The 23,845-nt window shown below is 35.9% G+C and overlaps 3 protein-coding genes, 1 non-coding gene and 1 pseudogene across 4 annotated transcripts; 1 reads left to right on the top strand and 4 right to left on the bottom strand.

The window, feature by feature from the left end:
* Positions 1-2,003: 2,003 nt before the first annotated feature.
* LOC123893556 lies at positions 2,004-3,672 on the bottom strand. Its single transcript, XM_045943291.1, has 2 exons — positions 3,018-3,672; positions 2,004-2,827 (listed from the first exon to the last, which is right to left on the bottom strand). Exons 1-2 carry the CDS (start codon positions 3,439-3,441, stop codon positions 2,307-2,309), a joined length of 945 nt encoding a protein of 314 aa, XP_045799247.1. The 5' UTR covers positions 3,442-3,672; the 3' UTR covers positions 2,004-2,306.
* Positions 3,673-7,362: 3,690 nt separating this feature from the next.
* On the bottom strand, positions 7,363-8,627 carry LOC123898422. Its single transcript, XM_045949366.1, has 2 exons — positions 7,744-8,627; positions 7,363-7,423 (listed from the first exon to the last, which is right to left on the bottom strand). The coding sequence occupies exons 1-2, from the start codon at positions 8,606-8,608 to the stop codon at positions 7,389-7,391; spliced, it is 900 nt and encodes a 299-aa protein (XP_045805322.1). The 5' UTR covers positions 8,609-8,627; the 3' UTR covers positions 7,363-7,388.
* A 2,522-nt stretch (positions 8,628-11,149) lies between these two features.
* On the top strand, positions 11,150-11,237 carry TRNAS-GGA. Its single transcript has one exon. It is a non-coding gene; the product is annotated as a tRNA-Ser (tRNA).
* Positions 11,238-20,858: 9,621 nt separating this feature from the next.
* Positions 20,859-21,452, bottom strand: LOC123899480 (annotated as a pseudogene).
* Positions 21,453-21,531: 79 nt separating this feature from the next.
* On the bottom strand, positions 21,532-22,148 carry LOC123899481 (30S ribosomal protein S11, chloroplastic-like). Its single transcript, XM_045950617.1, has one exon. The coding sequence runs from the start codon at positions 21,946-21,948 to the stop codon at positions 21,532-21,534; it is 417 nt and encodes a 138-aa protein (XP_045806573.1). The 5' UTR covers positions 21,949-22,148.
* Positions 22,149-23,845: the final 1,697 nt, after the last annotated feature.

Here is a 23,845-nt window from a genome sequence, read left to right as displayed (position 1 = left end):
AAGACCTTTCTCTTATAAAAAGGGTAACTTTCCAAGCAATATGCTTTTATTTTTAAGTAGCTTGCGTCTAATGTTGCCAACATATCTTAGAAGTAAATTTGATTTCAGAAAAAATTGATCAATGAACAACATAATTTCTTGACCGTTGTTTTCGATTTAAAAAATGATGTAGTATTTTTTTTTAATGGGACTAGTTTTTTGAATGCCCTTAACAATTGGGAACTATTTTTTTATGGACTAAAATTGATTGAAATCATTGATGGATCAAAATTTTGAAACTAAAAAGGCTGTGACTAAACTCATTTAAGCTTTGAATTTGTGAGTTTGTATGCTCTCTATGGTAAAGCAAGAAAACTGACTTCAAAATTTTAAATAACGACAACATAGAAAAAATTCTAGAAACTTAAAATCATCATTCCACTTTTGATGTCTTCCAACAGAACTTCATAATCATTTTCAAAGATTACATTGTTACAGTACAACGTTACTTTTGATGTGTCACTTTGGTATTTTATTGGCGTTTTGGTGTTTTTCTCTGTGGCAAGTACCCAGACATGCGCTGGACTGTGAATCCGCCCCCTACTTGCTCATTATGATTTTTCCATATTAACCTTAATGTATGATCAGAATCTATGGCTTTGACAACCTCAAGTATTTTGAACACATTTGACAAAGAAATTTACAACACTTTCAATTGATCAGAAAATCGCACAGCTTGAATAAAAACAAAGAAGATTGAAAATCGCATAGAAGAGGAAAAAAATAAGAGAAAACTAGGAATGATTGATTACTTGCAGACTTTCCTAGAAAAAACTAGGGGAAGATGATGAGTATGTGTTGATACAAGCAAAATTGTGAGTAGAAGAGAAGTACAGACATGCAATTTGTGAGAGAGTATTACAAGAGAAAATTTGATTATTGAAACACATAATTGTATCAAGTATCAACTCATCAATTATCAACTATATCAAGTATTATTGTATCAAAAGTATCAACTCATCAATTATCAAATATATCAAGTATTATTGTACCAAAAAATTTATTTGATAGTTGATAAAATAATACGTATGTCGAGAGAGAATAAGAAGCGATGGGCAAAATTAAGAATTTTGGTAGTTTTTGTTGGGCATAATAGACCCCTAATTATTTATTTTTTATTGGACCTAAATTTTTGACATATTTTTTTTATACTTGAGATGTCCCCCTTGTCTTCGATACGATCCTTAATGTATATGTGAAAAAAGAGAAGTGAACTTTTTAATCGACTCATAAGAGAGGAAATTGATATGTAGGCTACTAATTTTTTTTTTATAATTATTGATAAGTGCCAAAAAATTGTAATTTTACGTGTGTGTGTGTGTGTGTGTATTTTAGGCACTTATTGACTTTTTTTTTAAAAGTAATTTCATATAAAAAAACCCAACAAGTTGTAAATATTAGTTTTAATTAGTAAGTTAGTCAATTATGTTATTTCTATCTAATTCCAACACTTTTTGTAGGTAAAATTGGATTTAATGAATTTTCGAATGAAAAGATAAAGAGTTTTAGTATGAGTTGCTGGCAAAGTGACGACAAAGCGACAGAAAAAGTGATGCAAGCTGTCGGAAAATGTAGAAAATCAAGTTGTTGTCAGTCTCGCTTAGCGAGCTCCCAGCGAGAAAATGGCAGAATGTTCAAGTCAGTCGGTCGCTAAGCGAGCTGTGGCGGCTAAAATACTTCCGGGTGAAGAAATCTCCATCGCTAAGCGCACTGTTCCATCGCTAAGTGAGAGTTTACTTTTCTGTCACTTATAAAAGGCCATCAGACTTCATTTTTAACGATACATATGACCAAACTTACAGTGATATATAGAATCCTATACAATTCAAATGCTTTGATTGATTTTTTTTTTTTATTTCATTTCCTTTTTAGTTTGCATAAAGTATAATATTTTTCATTCTTAAACTTTGTCAAAAAAATATAGATACCAAATAAAAAAAAATATAGATACCAATTTGCAAAACTTTGAAAAATAAATAGGTAACATCTGGATATTTTATTTATGCATGAAGTCTCTATTGATCCTTGCCAAGGAAACAATCCTACGTTTACAATATATTTCAGTATTTCACAATACTTATTTTAAACAAACAAAATAATCAATTGCTAACAATGAACCTTAATTGCCTGCAAAAATTATATCATAGCTATGCTTAGAGAAATTTGTTCTCTAGCACATTTTGTGCCCTTCTCTATGCTAAGCACCTAACACTACCACTCATCAAAAACACTTCTATACAAAATAGAACAAATAAAAAGAACTATGATCACAATCCAAAGTTATCAGAATTTAATGCAGCAGTCAAGTTCCCAATTCTAAACCCATTATTAATCCCAACATAATCATCCCTACAATTATATGCTTTCACATGCCTTGCTTCAAACCCCATAAATTTTTCAGGAAAAAATGACTCAGCTGAAAAATGTGAAGATGTTGCATTTTTAGTTGCAACTGCATTAGTTGTTCTTTTGTAAGAACTAAACCACTTTGTTTGCATGTACAAATTTCTTCTCCATGGTGGTATGTGTAGGTCCATTTTTTTCATAGACCCTTTAATTGCAGAGCACATTAATCTCACAATTCTTTTGAGTTCTTCCATTTTACCAACATAAATTCTTGGAAAAATATTTAGCAAGGATGAATATTGATTTGTTGGACGAGCTATTTTGAATTCAGCAGCTAGTGAAACTTCAATTACGTAACGTTTTCCAGACATATTGATATCAATGTACTCATAGTCACCGGCAGTTAATTTTCCCTTTTTCTCCCATTTGGTTTTGCACAACCCTAAACAAAGAAACATAAATCAATTTACATTCAAAATTAAATTTTGTTGACGTAAAACCAAACACACTAATATCATAGGTGTAAGTAAGGGGTAATTTTTTACAAACAACTATTTTCAAATTTTGGAATCAACTATAATAAAATCAATAATTAACTACTAACAAACTATTCATAAGTAATTAGTACTCACCAGCATCAAAACCTTTATCCCTTAACTGAGACATCAACCAGCGTTTGAATCCATCAACAATCGAATCACTTCCAATAAATTCTCCGATTGCAACCTCAACTTCCTTCCTAATAATTTCTTTAGCATCTCTTTCGTCCTCATCAACATCTTCATTCTCACCAAACAACTCCTTCAACATTTCATTTTTCTCGTCATCACACCATTCACCAATTTTTTCAACATCTTCTTCATCGCGATCTCCGCGATGAAAAACATCATCTTTTTTCTCCGATCTCTCGTTGTCTTCCATAAAAGACAACACGAGATCAGACAAATCAGTTGAACTCTCAGGTGAGTGCTCGCTTCCGCTGCTCTCACTGCAGCGCTTCCCACGTGCTAGTGCCACATCAGCATCAAATGCCTCCATTACTCTCTGAAATATCATTGGTGTTGTGACACCACTAAGAATATGCAAACAATGTGATCTATAGATGAATAGAAGTATATTATATACTATGTGTAGTGTCTAATTTGATTACTATATGTAGTTTGAATGTTGAAATGGTGTTCACATATATGATGATATATGAAGATGAAAATGTTGTCATATTTATACATAATTGATGAATACTGTAGTAGTTGAAGAGATAAGGAACGGTGGAGGATTTTTTCAGTTGTAAAGTGTAAAATGAATGTAGGCTTAATTAGACACTTTTTGAATGAACCTAGCCATAAAATCGTCCATGTTCAAGTGTCAATATTGTTTCTAAAAAGAAAAAAATAAAACAAACAACATTGGATTATTGCTACAATCATGCATCATCCGTTATCATCATCATTATTATACGGATGAAGAAATTTTTTCACGCTTTTCTTACTCTCTTTAGCTTTCTTTATTTTTACAATTTCTCTAAGTAAATTAAAATATTTTATTTTTTTACCCAAAATATATTATTTTACTATTAAAGTTTCTAAATGTAGTAAATGTCATATTTGTAGAAATATTTAAAAAATTAATCTAAAAAAATAGCAACACAAAAATATTTAATTGAATGTAAGTGTAAATTTTTTCACGTTATTGGTATAACAAGGGACAAAAATGCAACATCGTATATCATCCACTCTATGTACGCACATCGAGCAACTCAAAAAATTAATAAAAAAGTCAAACAGTGCATTTTATCGTATTTTTATCCGTTGTTTGTTCACATAATATTTTTCTATAATAAATTGGCAAAATACCATCGTTCTAAAAGAACAATGTAAAGGTGATATATTATGTGTATATCTTTTTATTGATCATTTGCTTGATATATATAATACATATACAAGAAGATTCTACACTAATTCTAGCTCATGACAGACGTGATCCACAATCAATGGGATCTAATTTATTCTATACATTAAAGTACATAACTATAGAATCAAGGTAACATAGGAAAGTAATTATATACACAACATATTTCCAATACTGTATATTTCTTAATACTCCCCCTCAAGTTGGTGAGTGAATATCGTGAAGTCCCAACTTGCTGCGCAATGTCACAAATTGATCTTTTCCCAAAGCTTTTGTAAACACATCTGCTAACTGGAATCGTGTTGGCACATAAGAAGGATTGATTATTCCAGCCTGTAGTTTTTCCCGTACTATATGACAATCTATTTCAATATGTTTTGTACGCTCATGAAATACAGGATTAGCCGCAATGTGTAGAGCTGCCTGGTTGTCACAAAATAATGGTGTTGGAGTATTTTGTGAGACTTTCAAATCTTGTAATATAAACCGTAGCCATGTCAACTCCAAGCATGTATTAGCCATGGCTCGATATTCAGATTCGGCTGATGATCTAGAGACAACAACTTGTTTCTTAGATTTCCATGAGATGAGAGAATTCCCAAGGAAAAGGCAAAATCCTGTAACAGATCTTCTAGTGGCATGACAACCTCCCCAATCTGAATCACAAAAGGCCTTTAAGGTAAGGTCATTAGTAGATGAAAATAGCAAGCCTTGTCCAGGTGTGCCTTTGATGTATCTGAGGACTCTCAATGCAGCATCCCAATGAGGCTTTCTTGGCTCGTGCATGAATTGACTCAATGTTTGGACATAATATACAATGTCAGGTCTTGTGACAGTAAGGTAAATTAGCCTACCAACAAGCCTTCTATATTTGGTTGGATCATTTAGCACCACTCCATCTGTGGGAGTTAGTTTCAAATTTTGTTCCATTGGAAATTTATCGGGGCGAGCGCCTGTCAGTCCTGAATCTTGTAAAATGTCTAGAGCATATTTTCTTTGAGACATGAAGATGCCTTTCTTGGAACGAGAAAACTCAATGCCCAAAAAATATTTCAAATTTCCAAGATCTTTAATACGGAAACGCTTGAGAAGAAACTCTTTAAGGCGTTTCATTTCTTGAAGATCATTTCCTGTGAGAAGTATGTCATCAACATAAATAAGAACAGCTGTGAATGAAGTACCTTGGGATTTGGTGAAGAGGGAGTAGTCGGCCTTTGATTGTTGGTAACCAGCCTTTTGAATGACTTCAGAAAAAGTAGAGAACCAATTCCTTGATGCTTGTTTGAGTCCATAGAGTGACTTATTGAGCCGACATACAACGTTCTCCCCCTGTCGGCGAAGACCAGGTGGAGGCTCCATGTACACTAACTCATGTAAATCGCCATGAAGAAAGGCGTTTTGCACATCTAATTGGTGTATGAACCAATTACGAGCAGCTGCAACAGTGAGAAGGCAGCGAAGAGTAGTGACCTTGGCAGTAGGTGAAAAAGTTTCTTGATAGTCAATTCCTTCAACTTGAGTGTATCCCTTAGCAACAAGGCGTGCCTTGTAGCGCTCTATCGTACCATCCGATTTGTATTTTATTTTGTACACCCATTTGCAACCAATAGGCTTATGACCAGAAGGAAGAGGTACAAGGCTCCATGTGTTGTTTTGTTCTAATGCTTCTAATTCTGCATTCATTGCATCCTGCCAAAGTGGATCATGGACAGCTTGATCATAGGATTGTGGTTCTCTATGGGCTGTAATGTTAGCCAAAAAAAGCACAATTTGAAGAAGAAATGCGTGAGTATGAAAGGTAATGTGAAAGAGGATACCGAGTACCTGACCCAGAAGTTGGCTCTGAGGGAGTTTTATTGACTTGTGTGGACATGTGGTAGTCGTTATGCCATATCGGGGGGTGCTTATCACGTACAGACTTCCGAACTTGGGGAATGAAGGGGGTTGGAGGGTCTGTTGTGTGGGTAGTAAGTGGAGTTGGTTCAACTATAGGTGAGGCAGCGGAAGATGTTTCGGTAGTTATGTGTGAAGGAGAATTTGGCTCATGTGTAGAAGGTATATCGGTTTGTTGCGATTGATGATGAGATGATGTAGGGGAAGGCAAATCATCAATGGCCTCATATGAAGGATGAGATGAAATTAGGTTGGGTTCAGATGTGTTTGGAATGGAAGGAAAATTGGTTTCACAGAATTTGACATCACGACTCACAAAGAAAGTCTTTGTCTCGGGATCATAAATCTTATAACCTTTTTGACCAGTGGGATATCCAACAAATATACCCCTTTTTGCACGAGGATCAAATTTATGTGTAGGGTGGACAATAGTAGCATAACATAAGCAACCAAATACCCTCAAGTGATCAAGTGATGGGGGCTTATTGTATAATAATTCAAAAGGTGATTTGTTGGATAATAATGGAGATGGTAAACGGTTTATAAGGTAAACAGCGGTCAATACACATTCACCCCAAAATTCAAGAGGTAGATGAGAATGAAATAGTAGTGCTCGTGCTACAACTAGAATATGACGATGCTTGCGTTCCACAACTCCATTTTGTTGTGGTGTGTACACACAAGTTCGTTGATGTTCTATCCCATGAGATTGAAAGAATTCTCTCATCGACATGAATTCAGAACCATTGTCAACTCTAATTGTTTTAACAGACGCTTGAAATTGGGTATAAGCAAAATTAATGAAGGATTTCAAAATATTTTGAGAATCTGATTTGTATCGCATAAGAAATACCCATGTGCATCTTGTAAAATCATCAACAATAGTTAAAAAAAAACGTGCTCCTGAATGTGTGGGAATTTTATGAGGACCCCAAATATCACAATGTAACAAATCAAAAGGAGCATTAGTTGATATAGTGCTTAAAGGAAAAGGAATTCTAGTTTGTTTAGCCATAGGGCAAACATTACAATTATTCTCAAAAGATGCTATGTTATTTGGAGACAATAAAGGAGAACATAATTTGAGACGAGATATAGATGGGTGACCAAGTCGCATGTGCCATATATTTGAGGGCTGAGAAACTTGATGAGAGACAGGCATTCTTTGTAATGGGGACATGTAATAAAGACCACCACATTGTTCACCCGAGCCAATCATCTTCCCCGTAGCCAAGTCCTGCAACACACAAAAGTCAGGAAACAAAATGACGCAACAATTCAGAGATTTGGTGAGCTTGCTAACAGACATCAAATTTAACCGAAATGAAGGAACACACAAAACATTTTTTAAGGTTATATTGGAATTAAATGACATGTCTCCAATAGATGTGATTGGAGCGGAAGACCCAGTAGGTAAATTGACAGAAGGTATGGATGGAAATTTTGTTATAGAAAGAAATGTAGAATCAGATGTGATATGATCGGTAGCTCCACTGTCCAATATCCAAGGCTTAGTGAATACAGAATTAATTGAAGCATTAGAGAAAAGAGACAGACCTGCAGCATTTGCATAAACATCGCTATTACCAGAGGTATTGTTTGAAGACATCATATTCAATGCGCGGGCAAGTTGCTGAAGTTGTTCTGCAGATAACTCACATGCAGTTTGTGAAGATTCCGCTGCGTTTGCAGCAGGGGAAGATCTGGATGCAGCGCTTCGAGACCCAACTTGTCGCTGCTGTGATTGATTTTGTCTATTGCTCTGATTTCCCATGTTTTTCGAACCCCATGTTCTGTTTTTAATCCTGCATTGATCCTCTGTGTGTCCATCCCTATTGCAGAAATCACAATGAAATTTTAGAGTTCGACATTCGATAATTGTGTGGCCATCTCTATTACAGTGTTCACAATGCTTGTTTTTGAAATGCTTGTTGGAGAAGTTGTTTGAATGACTGTTGGCTGCAGCAGCAATGGAGAAATTCTCCGTTGTTTCGGAAGACATTTGGCGCTGTGTCTCATCTTGAATGACTAGAGAGTAGGCCTGCCGCACATTGGGTAACGGCGACATCATGAGAATGTTGGTGCGAACAGTGCTGTAGGTATCATTAAGACCCATGAGAAATTGCATCAAGCGATCTTCTTCCCTTTGTTCATCATGTGCTTTCATCTGGTTGCAAGTAGGAAGAGTACGGTATGTTTCTAATTCATCCCAAAGACCTTTGATTTTTGTAAAGTAGGTTGAGGCAGCCATGGTTCCTTGGGATAAAGAGGCCAAGGACTTTTGAATCCGATATATTGCTGGAGCATTCTTCTGTGAAAACTGATCTTTAAAATCTTCCCAAACCTGTTGCGCAGTTTTGGCATGAATGACTCCCTTAGCTAAATCGGGTTCTACAGAATGGGTGAGCCATGATAAAATCATGCTGTTACACCGATTCCATAGAGCATATTCTGCAGATTGATCAATTTCAGATGGTGCTTTGTTGGATCCATTGATAAAGCCTATTTTGTTTTTGGCTGTGAGGGCATGGATCATCGATATACTCCATGATGGGTAATTGGTACCATTCAATTTTGTTGGGACAAGCAAATGACCAGGATGATCTGAAGGATGGATATAGTATGGATTTGAGGAATCCATATCAGAACTGTTGTTATTGTTTTTGAGACTGGAACTGGTGTTATTTGAATTGTTGCTACTGCTATTTGGTTGTTTTTGAGGTGATGTTATTTTTGTTTCTAGATCGTGCTCTGATGCCATCTAAAAGAACAATGTAAAGGTGATATATTATGTGTATATCTTTTTATTGATCATTTGCTTGATATATATAATACATATACAAGAAGATTCTACACTAATTCTAGCTCATGACAGACGTGATCCACAATCAATGGGATCTAATTTATTCTATACATTAAAGTACATAACTATAGAATCAAGGTAACATAGGAAAGTAATTATATACACAACATATTTCCAATACTGTATATTTCTTAATAATCGTGGAAGAGACATCTTTGTCAATTTACATCACTCTGACTCTAATGTGCCATTTATCGTGAAGAGTTTATAAATTTCTTACTCTATAGGTCAATTTTGTAAAAGAAATGGGGTTGGTGAACAGAGAGATGCGCAGCCTTCAAGATCAAGTTTCACTTTGACATGAATTTTGTTATGTAGTGTGAGTCCAATGGATGGAGTCATCAATTCTAATTTCTATGCTCATGCTAATTTTGCTAATCAACAATCGAACATGTGCTTTATTTTTCATCATTGGTATATCTTGTGTTAAAAATACAAATTATACAATTTCGATTTTAATTTTTTTTCCCACTTAAGTATCTAGAAAAATTATATTTATTACCCTTTAATCTCTTTTATGAACTTTTTTTTCTTTCATTAAATCTCTTTTATGAACTTTTGTTACTAGTCAATCTCTTTCCTAGTTACGTAGGCAACAACCAATGTGGTTTTAGATTCTAACTGACTTTATTATGTATTATGGACACTTAAGCAAATAATTGGTATAAGAAAAAAATGAAATATTTAATATTATTTTTTTCTCTTATATTCTTAACTATTTATTACTTTCTCTTTTTTTAATTTAGTAATTTATATTTCTCATATCATCAATGAAAAATAATTTTGTAAACTTATTCATAATTATAAATTTTTACACAAAGTTAATTACACTTCTTAATTTATGTGAATTAGTCAAAAAGCTTGAAACAGAGGTAATATAAGTCTATAAGAGTTCAAATCTGAACTCGTAATATAATAGATTTAAAAAACAATTTTTTTTCTTCTGATGTAGAGTATTACTCCCTCCGATCATTTTTTTTTTATAAAAAACAACTCATTTTTTATATTCATTCATTAAATAACATATGTATTTGGGGCAAAGTCTATGGTGCACAAGTGTCTCAAGTTGTGCACCATGCACAAGTCTCGAAAATACTATAACGAATACGAATTTTACAAAATTCACCGTTGGATGAAAAGTTTATATCGTATAGATCATCCATAATTTTTTTTAAAAAAAACTGAAAATCATTGATATGTTATTGAGACCCGTCAAAATTAACGGTTTATGTATTTTTCTCCTAAGACTGAGATCGGTAAAAAAAAAAAGAATCAAATCGCACCATCTCTGTAATAAGTGAATGCCTCCCTTTCTCCAGAAGTTGTCGGAATTATTCGTAATAAGATGTTGGCTACAATGGTAAAGGTCTTATCAATAAAATTTCCATTTATCCGAGATCTAGTCATGGGTAGCAATCCATTCTATAATTTCGTTTTTTTTTATCGCGTGATAAAAGAATCCCCAAACAAAGGAATTATACAATACAGTACGAGATAACGTAAAAATGGACTTATTAATCAAATTACTTTATCCTACGGCAGGCCTCGAAGTAAGGGTTTAAAAAAAAAAAAAATTTCTTTCTTTTTTTTAGTTTCAATTAAATTAATTGAGTGCGCCTACGCAAATGGAATAAGAATGCCTCGCTATTGATTACGTCTTTAATTTATTTTTTTTAACCTTTAATTATCATCAATTTTTTAACCTTTAGTTATCAGCAATTTTTTTTAATAAGTAAACAAAACGATGGGGTTCAAAAATTATTTAAAAAATATATAAAATATAAAATAAGCACATAAACAAATATAGAATAATTAGTCTATGAAATTCCATATACTACTCTTATTGAAAATGCTCTTAGAATTTTTGTATTTTATTTTTTATTGTTACATATTACACCTAATTAGACCCATGCACCGCATGGGTGAAAGTTCTAGTTAATCAAATTACTTTATCCTACGGCAGGCCTCGAAGTAAGGGTTTAAAAAAAAAAATAATTTCTTTCTTTTTTTTAGTTTCAATTAAATTAATTGAGTGCGCCTACGCAAATGGAATAAGAATGCCTCGCTATTGACTTGGTTTAGGGACATAATCATTATGTAGGAGAGATGGCCGAGTGGTTCAAGGCGTAGCATTGGAACTGCTATGTAGGCTTTTTGTTTACCGAGGGTTCGAATCCCTCTCTTTCCGCACCCTTATCAAGTTCATCAATGTTACTGACCTCAATGTTTGAGATAAAAATAGATACCACTATTCCAACTTTGGTATGGATTCTCTATTCCAATTTTTTTTCTTTAATATAGAAATATAGAAATTAACATAGAAAATAGTGGAATAAAGGGGGCAAGGAATAACCATTTTCCTATACCCATGTCTACCTTTCTTTTTTTTAATGAAAGATGAAAAAAAAATCCAGTGGATTGCAAATTTATGCAAAATGCTTGTCGATTTGTAAAATGTTTAATATATTTTGAACATCTTCTACGCGAAAATGTTCAATTTTCATAAGGTCTTCTTGACTCTTATTCAAAAGTTCCAATAATGTATGTATATCAGACTTTTTAAGACAATTATAGATCCTGGGAGGCAATTCTAATTGGTCAATAAAAATGGATTTCAATCCAATTTCTTTTTTTTTTCCTTAGTTTATCCTTAACTAATCTATCATGAAAAGTAAAAAGGGGTAAAGTAACTTTGTGTTGATTGTTTTCAAAATTCAAGTTTTCTTCTTCTGCGTGTAAAAAAGGAATAAACAAATCAATCAAATTCCGGGAGGCTTCATAAAGTGCTTCCTTAGGGGTTAAACTTCCATTTGTCCATATTTCGAGAAAGAGTGTAACACCCTAACCCATACTACCCTTAAAAACGTAATTTTAAAAACTTTTCAACAAGTGTAAAGGCAGAGTGCCACGCGGTAATTAAAACACAAGCATACACACAGAGCATCATGAAATTTAACATGAAAAGCAACAGCGGATTCCAATCAAACCAAGCATGCATATATATACATATATATATACATAAGCCATATTCATCCCTAAGGATGTCACTTATACAATAACTAGCATATCAAAAGGTAACACCGATATACGATGAAATCCAAGCGTAATCCCCGACTCGATGTTACATTACCAGAGCATTTACTATTTACAAACTCTAGTCAAAAGCTAGTACTAAGAGGAGTAATCTATTCTAAGTCTCCTCACCAAAAGGTACTTCAACACCACGCTAAAACAGCAGTCTAAACGTCGGCACAATCCTCAGCCTGAATATCTGAACCCCCAAAGGTCCAGCAAATAACACAAAGCAGAGAGTTAGAAAACATAATCGCATATCATACGAGCATAAGAAAGACCTTACACTTTCGAACTACATCATACATATTCTAACTCACGCCAAAACATCGCACTAAACGATTATCAATTAATAAAGTTCAACACATTTCAACCAACTAATGTCACGTACCATTTACCAAATATATGCGCATTTACCCTAAGGTATCTAATGCCAATTAATTCACTGTCATGCCATCCCTAGACATAACTAAATGCATGTGGTACCAAGATGTCACACCAACGGTGGACCAAGAACAGTTTTATATCATGCTGGATATGTCGGAACTTACCGAACCATCTTATCTCCCTTGGATAAGCCAACACAGTTTTATATCCTGTTGGATAGCAACTCCGGACTCATGGATTCATCTAATCCGATCCTCGGCTTCATTATGGACACATAATCCATTTTCGTTATTGGAACCCAAGTTTCCAATGTTCACATACAATCATGAATGCATGTATGCATACACATATCAACCATATGATATTCTCTAGCTCGAAGCTACTCTTTTATGAATGCGGGAACACAATCCTAACACATTCACTTAACATTGCAAATTAATGCCAAAACATAACATTGCTCACATTAAGCTACAACTTATTGCATACACGTTTATCAATCATATAACGATTAACAATAAGCATTAACAGTATCAACATGTATCAACAATCATGTAAGGATACTCTTAAACCATTTTACAAGTGCCTAAATACACTTACAAACATCAACAAAATTGCTGTCACAGAGGCCTTCGCTAAGCGAAGCCTTAGCGAGACATAGCGAACCACGTTCCAGGAAGTCACCTGCTCATGGCGAGCATTGCGAGCTTCAACGAACTATTCGCTGAGCGAAGGCTTAGCGAGCCTACGCGAACCTCACCCGGAAGTCACCTGCTCATGGCGAGCATTGGCGAGCTTCAGCGAACCTGTTCGCTACAGCGAACTCCTGGTCGCTTAGCGAACCACACCAGAACAGAATATCTGTTCTTGAGTTATCTAAGGCGGTTTAACCTTAAATCAACTCAAAAATTCATCCAAACATGTTATAAATTCATATAAACAGCCATTCCAAACATATATGGTATCAAGGAACATTAATCATCCCTTCCAAACATCCAAATACCTCTAATAATCAAAATCATGTCAATTTCTTGGGTTTTAAGTAACTTTCATAAACTTTCTCAACATGATCCAAACATACACATATTTATCATGAAATCTAGCTAGTGATTAACACATACAAAGTGATGATGAAGAACATCACACTCACATACAAAAGCTTATCAAAAGTCTAAAAGAAATTGAGTGGGAGAGTTCGGGAACGGAGACATAGACAATCTCCCCTCTCCTTATCACTCAAGAATCATGAATTCTAATCTCTTACCTTAAGTTTGGTGATGATCCAAGCCTTCTCTTGCTCAAGCTTTCTCTCTTGATCAAACCCTAGCTTAGCTCTATGGTTTTGCTCTTGCTCTACTCACTCAAAACTCAAAGAAATGAATTGTAATACTATTCATATGTTTGACTTGTTACTTATACTACTTTCCATGGTCATGAACCAAGCCCAATTGGCTTAGGCCCATACCTCTCACGCCCATAAGCCCAAAACAAAGGTTCTCGCGTCTAATAACTTACGTTCGGCTAAATAATTATTCGTCGCCCACTAAAATAATAAAAGCCAATTAATAAATAAAATAACATTTAATAAAATATATGAATACGAAAAATGGGTCGTTACAATCCTACCCCCCTTAAAAGAATTTCGCCCTCGAAATTACCTAGAAACAGATCGGGATAAGAATCTCTCATCTTGCTTTCCAACTCCCACGTCGCATTCTCACCAGCCGGTCCTCCCCACACGACTTTCACGGATGCAATCTCTTTGTTTCTCAACCTCTTCACTTCTCTTCCTTCGATTCTCAAAGGCACAGTCTCAATGGTCAAGTCATCCCTCACTTGAACATCGTCCGATTCAATCACGTGTGTCGGATCAGACACATACTTGCGCAACTGTGATACATGAAAAACATCGTGCAAATTCGCCAATGATGGCGGTAATGCAATCCTATACGCAACTTTCCCAACTCGCTTCAAAATCTCAAACGGCCCAATAAACCTCGACGTCAACTTCCTTGACTTCAACGCACGTCCTACTCCAGTAGTCGATGTAACTCGTAGGAATACATGATCCCCTTCTTGGAATTCAATGTCCTTCCTCCTCTTATCATGATAACTCTTCTGTCGACTCTGAGATGTTTTCATCTTCTCACGAATCATCCGAATCTTCTCTGTTGTTTCTTGTACAATCTCTGGTCCAAGAATTGCACCTTCTCCAGTTTCATACCAACACAGAGGTGTCCTACACCTTCTCCCATACAAAGCCTCAAACGGTGCCATTCCGATACTAGAATGGTAACTGTTGTTGTATGTAAACTCTACCAACGGCAAACAAGAATCCCAATTCACGTTTTGCTCCAAAACACAAGCTCTCAACAAATCCTCTAAGGATTGTATCGTCCTCTCCGACTGACCATCTGTTTGAGGATGATAAGCTGAACTCAACCTCAACTTCGTTCCTAAAGCTTCTTGCAAGCTTTCCCAAAATCTAGAAGTAAATCTCGGATCTCTATCCGAAATAATACTTGTTGGAATACCATGTAGCTTCACAATCTGCTCCACATAAATCTCGGCCAACTTAGGCACCAAAGTACCTTTCCTGATAGCAATGAAGTGAGCACACTTCGTCAGACGATCTACCACTACCCAAATCACCTCGTTACTTTTCTTGGTCTTCGGTAAACCTCCCACAAAATCCATTGCAATGCTGTCCCATTTCCATTCGGGTATAAACATTGGTTGTAACAAACCAAACGGCTTCTGATGCTCAATCTTCGATTTCTGACAAGTTAAGCATGAATAAACAAATTCAGAAATTTGCCTCTTCATTCCCGGCCACCAAAACAACTTCCTCAAATCCTGATACATCTTGGTTACTCCAGGATGAATACTCAAACCACTTCTGTGACCTTCTTCCATGATCATTCTTTTCAATTCGGGTACATCCGGTACACAAACTCTTCCGTGAAATCTCATGACTCCACTTTCGTCAATCTTGATATTGGTCTCCTTGCCTTCATTGATGAGTATCATCTTCTCCATCAATTTCTTATCCGATTTCTGGCGTTCTTTAATATCTTCAAGAAAAGGATTCGTCAATCTCAACATTCCAAGCTTCACACTTGTAGAAGTAACCTCGCACACAAGACTCAAGTCTCGGAATTCTTCAATCAACTCTAACTCTTTCACCATCAATGATGACATATGCAAAGTTTTCCTACTTAATGCATCGGCCACCACATTGGCTTTTCCGGGGTGATAACTCAATTCAAAATCGTAGTCATTTAAGAATTCGAGCCATCTACGTTGCCTCATATTCAACTCCTTCTGGTCGAATAAGTACTTCAGACTCTTGTGATCACTAAACACTTCAAACCTCGATCCATACAAGTAGTGTCTCCACACTTTCAAAGCAAACACCACTGCGGCTAACTCCAAATCATGCGTTGGATAGTTCCTCTCGTGAACCTTCAGTTGCCTTGAAGCATATGCTACCACATTACCCCCTTGCATAAGCACTCCACCAAGTCCTAACTTCGAAGCATCGCAATACACGACGAACGACTCTTTGGCATCAGGTAAAATCAACACGGGTGCAGTAGTCAATCTTCTCTTGAGCTCTTGGAAACTCTTCTCACAAATACCATCCCAAACAAACGCTTGATCTTTCCTCGTCAACTTGGTTAACGGTAAAGCCAACTTCGAAAAACCTTCGATGAATCTTCTATAATAACCGGCTAAACCAAGGAAACTTCTAATCTCTGAAACAGATTCCGGCGTTCCCCACTGTGACACAGCTTCAACCTTCGCAGGATCTACCGCGATTCCTCCACTTGAAATTATATGCCCTAGGAAACTCACCTCTTTCATCCAAAAATCACACTTCGACAACTTGGCATACAACTTCTTCTCCTTCAAGACTTGCAAAACAATCCTCAAGTGCTCTTCGTGCTCTTCCTCGGATTTTGAGTAAATCAAAATGTCGTCAATGAACACCACCACGAATCTATCCAAAAATGAATGGAAAATTCGGTTCATATACTCCATGAAAACTCCAGGTGCATTGGTCACACCAAACGGCATAACTGAATACTCGTAGTGCCCATACCTCGTCCTAAATGCAGTCTTAGGTATGTCTTCCGTCTTCACTCTAATCTGATGGTATCCAGATCTCAAATCTATCTTACTAAACACGCAAGCTCCAACTAGTTGATCCATCAAATCATCTATCCTCGGAAGTGGATATCTATTCTTGATCGTCACTTTGTTCAACTGACGATAGTCTATACATAATCTCATGCTTCCATCTTTCTTCTTCACAAGCAATACCGGCGCTCCCCATGGCGAAACACTCGGTCGAACAAACCTCTTCTCAAGCAGCTCTTCAAGTTGCTTCTTCAACTCATTCAACTCTGACGCTGACATTCAATACGGCGCCATCGATATCGGACTAGTTCCAGGTACTAGGTCGATAGAAAACTCTACCTCTCGCTTTGGAGGCACGTCAGATATGTCATCCGGAAACACATCTGGGAATTCACAAACGATCGGTAACTCTTCTATCTTAACTCCTCCTTCGAGCTTCAATGATGCAAACATCATGAACATCTCGGCATGTTCTTTCAACGCTTCCGATACTTCCTTCCCGCTCATCAAATGCAAGTTCTCCTCCGGCTTCGGAAAAACAACGGCCTTCTCACGACAGTTGATATGAATTCGGTTGAAGATTAACCAATTCATACCAAAAATCACATCCATACCACTAAGTGGAATACACACTAAATCCATACCAAAATGCCTACCAAAAATGGTTACGGGGCAGTTACGACATACTTGTCGGGTAATCACTGAACCATTTGCAGGAGTTTCTATTTCCATCCTACCCATCATATCCGTTAAAGGAATACTAAGACGCTTCGCACAATCCAAAGAAATAAAAGAATGCGTCGCTCCCGTATCTATAATCGCAATTAAAGGAGTGTCATAGATGAAACACGTACCTCTAATGAGATTGTCCTCAAGGCTAGCATCCTCTCCACTCAAAGCAAACACCTTGCCCATCACCTTCTTGGGCTTCTTACAAGTCGGACTCTTGTGGCCTTCCTCACCACAGTTGAAACACACCACTTTTGTCCTACACACTTCGGTCTTGTGGCCCAGCTTTCCACAATTCTTACATCTATCTCCTTTCTTCGGGCAATCATAAGACATATGACCCCTTTCTCCACAGTTGTAACAACTTCCATTCACCGGCTTCTTACCACCACTTGTATTCCCTTTACCGCGGTTGTCATAAGGTTTTCCGCGCTCTTGTCCTTTCCCTTTTCGGTCATTCGCAGCCTTGTAGTAGTTCACCTTAGCTCTACCATCCTCATCACAAATCCTACTCTTGTTCACAAGGGTCGCAAAATCCCTTATCTGTGAAAATCCAATCATATGCTTAATGTCTGGACGTAGACCACTTTCAAACTTCACACACTTGTCGTTCTCCGCTTCCATAGTGTTGTAATGCGGGCTAAACGCACACAAAGTCTCAAACTTGACGGCATAGTCAGCTACCGTCATATTTCCCTGTTTCAACTCCATGAATTCCACCACCTTCTTATTCTTCACATCCACAGGAAAATACTTAACCAAAAATTCTCTTTTAAACATTGCCCATGGTATAGCCATACCACCGGGTCCTAGCCTCAACTTGGCGTTCTTCCACCACACGTTCGCTTCCTCACGCAACACATATGTCCCAAGGGTTGTCTTCCCTTCCTCGGAACAATCCATTGCTTCAAAAATTATTTCAAGTTCCTCCAGCCACTTGTGAGCTCCATCCGGGTTGTAACCTCCGGTAAATGTTGGCGGTTTCTGCTTCATGAACCGTTCCAACCTCATCTCTACCTCTCTTCCAGGTTGATGATCTCTAACCACTATGTTGGTGAGTGCGGCCAAAGCCTCCGCAATCTGAGCATTCGTTCTCGCAGCAGCCATGATTCCTGAACGAATCACAACTAGACGTTAGAAAGTACTAACAGTGTTCCCTACACATGCTCATACGGGGAAAAGAAAAGTCCTAATTGGTTCACACGAACCGACCTGCTCTGATACCACTATTGTAACACCCTAACCCATACTACCCTTAAAAACGTAATTTTAAAAACTTTTCAACAAGTGTAAAGGCAGAGTGCCACGCGGTAATTAAAACACAAGCATACACACAGAGCATCATGAAATTTAACATGAAAAGCAACAGCGGATTCCAATCAAACCAAGCATGCATATATATACATATATATATATACATAAGCCATATTCATCCCTAAGGATGTCACTTATACAATAACTAGCATATCAAAAGGTAACACCGATATACGATGAAATCCAAGCGTAATCCCCGACTCGATGTTACATTACCAGAGCATTTACTATTTACAAACTCTAGTCAAAAGCTAGTACTAAGAGGAGTAATCTATTCTAAGTCTCCTCACCAAAAGGTACTTCAACACCACGCTAAAACAGCAGTCTAAACGTCGGCACAATCCTCAGCCTGAATATCTGAACCCCCAAAGGTCCAGCAAATAACACAAAGCAGAGAGTTAGAAAACATAATCGCATATCATACGAGCATAAGAAAGACCTTACACTTTCGAACTACATCATACATATTCTAACTCACGCCAAAACATCGCACTAAACGATTATCAATTAATAAAGTTCAACACATTTCAACCAACTAATGTCACGTACCATTTACCAAATATATGCGCATTTACCCTAAGGTATCTAATGCCAATTAATTCACTGTCATGCCATCCCTAGACATAACTAAATGCATGTGGTACCAAGATGTCACACCAACGGTGGACCAAGAACAGTTTTATATCATGCTGGATATGTCGGAACTTACCGAACCATCTTATCTCCCTTGGATAAGCCAACACAGTTTTATATCCTGTTGGATAGCAACTCCGGACTCATGGATTCATCTAATCCGATCCTCGGCTTCATTATGGACACATAATCCATTTTCGTTATTGGAACCCAAGTTTCCAATGTTCACATACAATCATGAATGCATGTATGCATACACATATCAACCATATGATATTCTCTAGCTCGAAGCTACTCTTTTATGAATGCGGGAACACAATCCTAACACATTCACTTAACATTGCAAATTAATGCCAAAACATAACATTGCTCACATTAAGCTACAACTTATTGCATACACGTTTATCAATCATATAACGATTAACAATAAGCATTAACAGTATCAACATGTATCAACAATCATGTAAGGATACTCTTAAACCATTTTACAAGTGCCTAAATACACTTACAAACATCAACAAAATTGCTGTCACAGAGGCCTTCGCTAAGCGAAGCCTTAGCGAGACATAGCGAACCACGTTCCAGGAAGTCACCTGCTCATGGCGAGCATTGGCGAGCTTCAACGAACTATTCGCTGAGCGAAGGCTTAGCGAGCCTACGCGAACCTCACCCGGAAGTCACCTGCTCATGGCGAGCATTGGCGAGCTTCAGCGAACCTGTTCGCTACAGCGAACTCCTGGTCGCTTAGCGAACCACACCAGAACAGAATATCTGTTCTTGAGTTATCTAAGGCGGTTTAACCTTAAATCAACTCAAAAATTCATCCAAACATGTTATAAATTCATATAAACAGCCATTCCAAACATATATGGTATCAAGGAACATTAATCATCCCTTCCAAACATCCAAATACCTCTAATAATCAAAATCATGTCAATTTCTTGGGTTTTAAGTAACTTTCATAAACTTTCTCAACATGATCCAAACATACACATATTTATCATGAAATCTAGCTAGTGATTAACACATACAAAGTGATGATGAAGAACATCACACTCACATACAAAAGCTTATCAAAAGTCTAAAAGAAATTGAGTGGGAGAGTTCGGGAACGGAGACATAGACAATCTCCCCTCTCCTTATCACTCAAGAATCATGAATTCTAATCTCTTACCTTAAGTTTGGTGATGATCCAAGCCTTCTCTTGCTCAAGCTTTCTCTCTTGATCAAACCCTAGCTTAGCTCTATGGTTTTGCTCTTGCTCTACTCACTCAAAACTCAAAGAAATGAATTGTAATACTATTCATATGTTTGACTTGTTACTTATACTACTTTCCATGGTCATGAACCAAGCCCAATTGGCTTAGGCCCATACCTCTCACGCCCATAAGCCCAAAACAAAGGTTCTCGCGTCTAATAACTTACGTTCGGCTAAATAATTATTCGTCGCCCACTAAAATAATAAAAGCCAATTAATAAATAAAATAACATTTAATAAAATATATGAATACGAAAAATGGGTCGTTACAAAGAGTATCTCTTGTTTTTCATTACCGTTCACATAAGAATGAATACTATGATTTGCATTTCTAACAGGCATGAATACGGCATCTATAGTATAACTTCCATCTTGAATGTTGTCTATTGTTTTTATACGATATCCCCGCTTCCTCTCAATTTGTAATTCAATACACAAATTAATAGGTTCTGTTAGGTTAGCTATATGTTGTGTATTATCCACGATTTCCACCGAAGGTGGTAAAATAATGTCTTGAGCTGTTACATATCCAGGACCTTTGAAACAAATGGACGCGTCTCGAGTTCCATACAGATTACTTCTCAATACAATTTCTTTCAAATTCATTAAAATTTCATGTATTGATTCTTGAATACCTACTATGGTAGAATATTCATGTGGTATTTTCTCAGATTTTGCACGTGTGATACATGTTCCCTCTATTTCTCCGAGCAAAATTCTTCGCATTGCAATGCCTATTGTATCTGCTTGACCTTTCATAAGTGGAGACAGAATAAAGCGTCCATAATAAAGACGCTTACTGTCTACCCTTGATTCAACACACTTCCACTGTAGTGTCTGAGTTGATACTTTTACTTTTTCTCGAATCATAGTAATATATTTTTATTAAACTCGTGATTTAATTGTTTATTTCTCTTGAAATATCTTTCTTGAATGTTTATTTATAGTTTTATATACGTCTTTTTTTAGGAGCCCTACATCCATTATGTGGCAGAGGTGTTACATCCCGTAGAAACTTTAATCGTATACCACTTCTTAAAATAGCTCTTAATGCCGCATCTCTTCCTGGACCGGGACCTTTTATCATGACTTCTGCTCGTTTCATGCCTTGAGCGACTACTGGTCGAATAGCATTTCCTGCTACGGTTTGAGCGGCAAACGGTGTACTCCTTCGTGAACCTTTGAATCCACATGAACCGGCAGAGGACCAAGAAATCGCCCGACCTCGTAGATCTGTAACAGTCACAATGGTATTGTTGAAACTAGCTTGAACATAAATAACCCCCCTATGTATTTTACGAGGATGCTTGCGCGAACCAATACGTCCGTTTTTACGTGAACCAATTTTTCGTATAAATTTTGCCATTTTTTATTATTTTAAAAAATATAAGTTCGAAATATATGGATATATCCATTTCCTGTCAAAAACGGATTCTTTACTATTTTCTAACTACTTATTCTATTCTATGCTATTGTATTCTATAATTCGATTAATATAGAATACCATTTTTGAAATATCAAGCAGTAAGCAATAATATTAATTATAATACTTATAACTATAGACTAGATTGGAATATAGAATCTAAATTATTATTTTTTTATGATTTAGTATTTAATTAAGAAAATAGATAAGAAAATTGAATTTTATTATCATTTTTTTTTATTTGCATTCGGTACTTTCTTTTTAATAGAAAGCTTTTGTGAAAATATTATCCTTGTCTTTGTTTATGTTTTGGATTGGAACAAATTACTATAATTCGACCTCGCCTGCGGATCAATCGACATTTTTCACAAATTTTACGAACAGAGGCTCTTACTTTCATATTTTGAACTCCTTAATTTAAACTTAATGCTGAATCTATATATTGGAAGAAAATAGGGTTTCCTTACATTTTTAACTTCAACGTGTTTTTCCTAAAAAACAGGTTGAAGTTACAAAATAGTCTAATTAAATTAAGTGACTTATACTTCGATTTTTTCCCTTACCGGTCGTATCCATAAAGTACGTCGAATTTTTTTTGAAACATAGACTAGAATCTCATTTTTATTCTATTTCTCTAAAGCAACCTGGAACATACCCTCAGAAGTGATTCAGTAATTAATTAAATGAAATCTTCATGAATTTTTATTTCTATTCTAGTTAAATCCTCTTCACACATTCACTAATGTATCGAGAGTAATATTAGAAATCTGTTTTTTCTCTACTCCATTCACAATAATGTATCGAAGTTTTTCATAGAATTCGAATATGGGCAAAATTATCATTACCATATATAACATAAAACTTCTCCGCCGATTCTTTCTAATCTAGCCTCTCGATCTGTCATTATACCCCTAGAAGTAGAAAGAATTACAATTCCCATTCCTCCTAAAACTCTCGGAATTTGTTGATAGTTAGAATAGATTCGTAGACCTGGTGTACTGATCCTTTTTAAATTTAAAAAAGTTTTATACGATCTTTTCCTATTTCTTCTATACCGTAGAGTTAAAACATAAAAGTCTTTTTTGCTTTCTCGATGTTTTCTGACGTTTTCAACAAGACCCTCTTGTACAAGAATTCTCACAATGAGTTCGATAATATTAGTACGTGGTAGTTGAACTATTCTTTTTCCATTCCTGTCAGCATTGCGTATCAAGGTTAGTATATCAGCGATAGTATCTTTACACATGATCGATTATTGCTCCTTACTTTCGATATAATCAACGTGCTCGCGTTTTTTTTTTGATTTTTTATTTTTTGATTCAATAAAATATCTAATATTGAATAGGAGAATATAATAATACTCTAGTCTGTATAGAAAATATTATTCTAATTAGGATAATGTAAATATATAATATAGAATATTTAAAAACAAAAAAAAAAAGATAGAAAGAAAATGAACGAATGACCTATTATCATAGTTCTAATACTTTAAGAATCTATTTCTTTTCTATATTCCATGCTCCAGATACTCGAATAAATATCTGACGGGGTAAAGCCATCTCTATCAAGAGAAGATGACGTATCTATTTTATGTTCTGTACTATCAATAGGATCAATTATAACAAGTCACACACTCATATTCCGGAAATACAGAAACAAAGAAGTTTCGCGGTCGAACTACCAAATCAAAAAGGAATGGGCTAAAAATGAACGATCTAAATGCTAAACTTGTTATAAACTATATAGATAATCTTATACGGAATACGAATTCAGAATTCTATTTGTAAAAAAAAATAGATAGAATTCTGAATTCGAATTTTTATTTTGAATATATATATAT

The sequence above is a fragment of the Trifolium pratense genome, linkage group LG7 (genome assembly GCF_020283565.1).
Source record: "Trifolium pratense cultivar HEN17-A07 linkage group LG7, ARS_RC_1.1, whole genome shotgun sequence".
Classification (NCBI taxonomy): domain Eukaryota; kingdom Viridiplantae; phylum Streptophyta; class Magnoliopsida; order Fabales; family Fabaceae; genus Trifolium; species Trifolium pratense.
This window is presented reverse-complemented; position numbering and strand designations above follow the sequence as displayed.

Excerpts from the sequence above, each read along its gene's own strand:
- LOC123893556 (XM_045943291.1), bottom strand. The coding sequence starts at position 3,441 with ATGATATTTCAGAGAGTAATGGAGGCATTTGATGCTGATGTGGCACTA. Across the intron at positions 2,828-3,017 it reads GGATAAAGGTTTTGATGCTG|GGTTGTGCAAAACCAAATGG; the intron begins GTGAGTACTAAT and ends TTCTTTGTTTAG.
- LOC123898422 (XM_045949366.1), bottom strand. The coding sequence starts at position 8,608 with ATGATTTTATCATGGCTCACCCATTCTGTAGAACCCGATTTAGCTAAG. Across the intron at positions 7,424-7,743 it reads TGTTTATGCAAATGCTGCAG|GACTTGGCTACGGGGAAGAT; the intron begins GTCTGTCTCTTT and ends TGTGTGTTGCAG.
- LOC123899481 (XM_045950617.1), bottom strand. The coding sequence starts at position 21,948 with ATGGCAAAATTTATACGAAAAATTGGTTCACGTAAAAACGGACGTATT.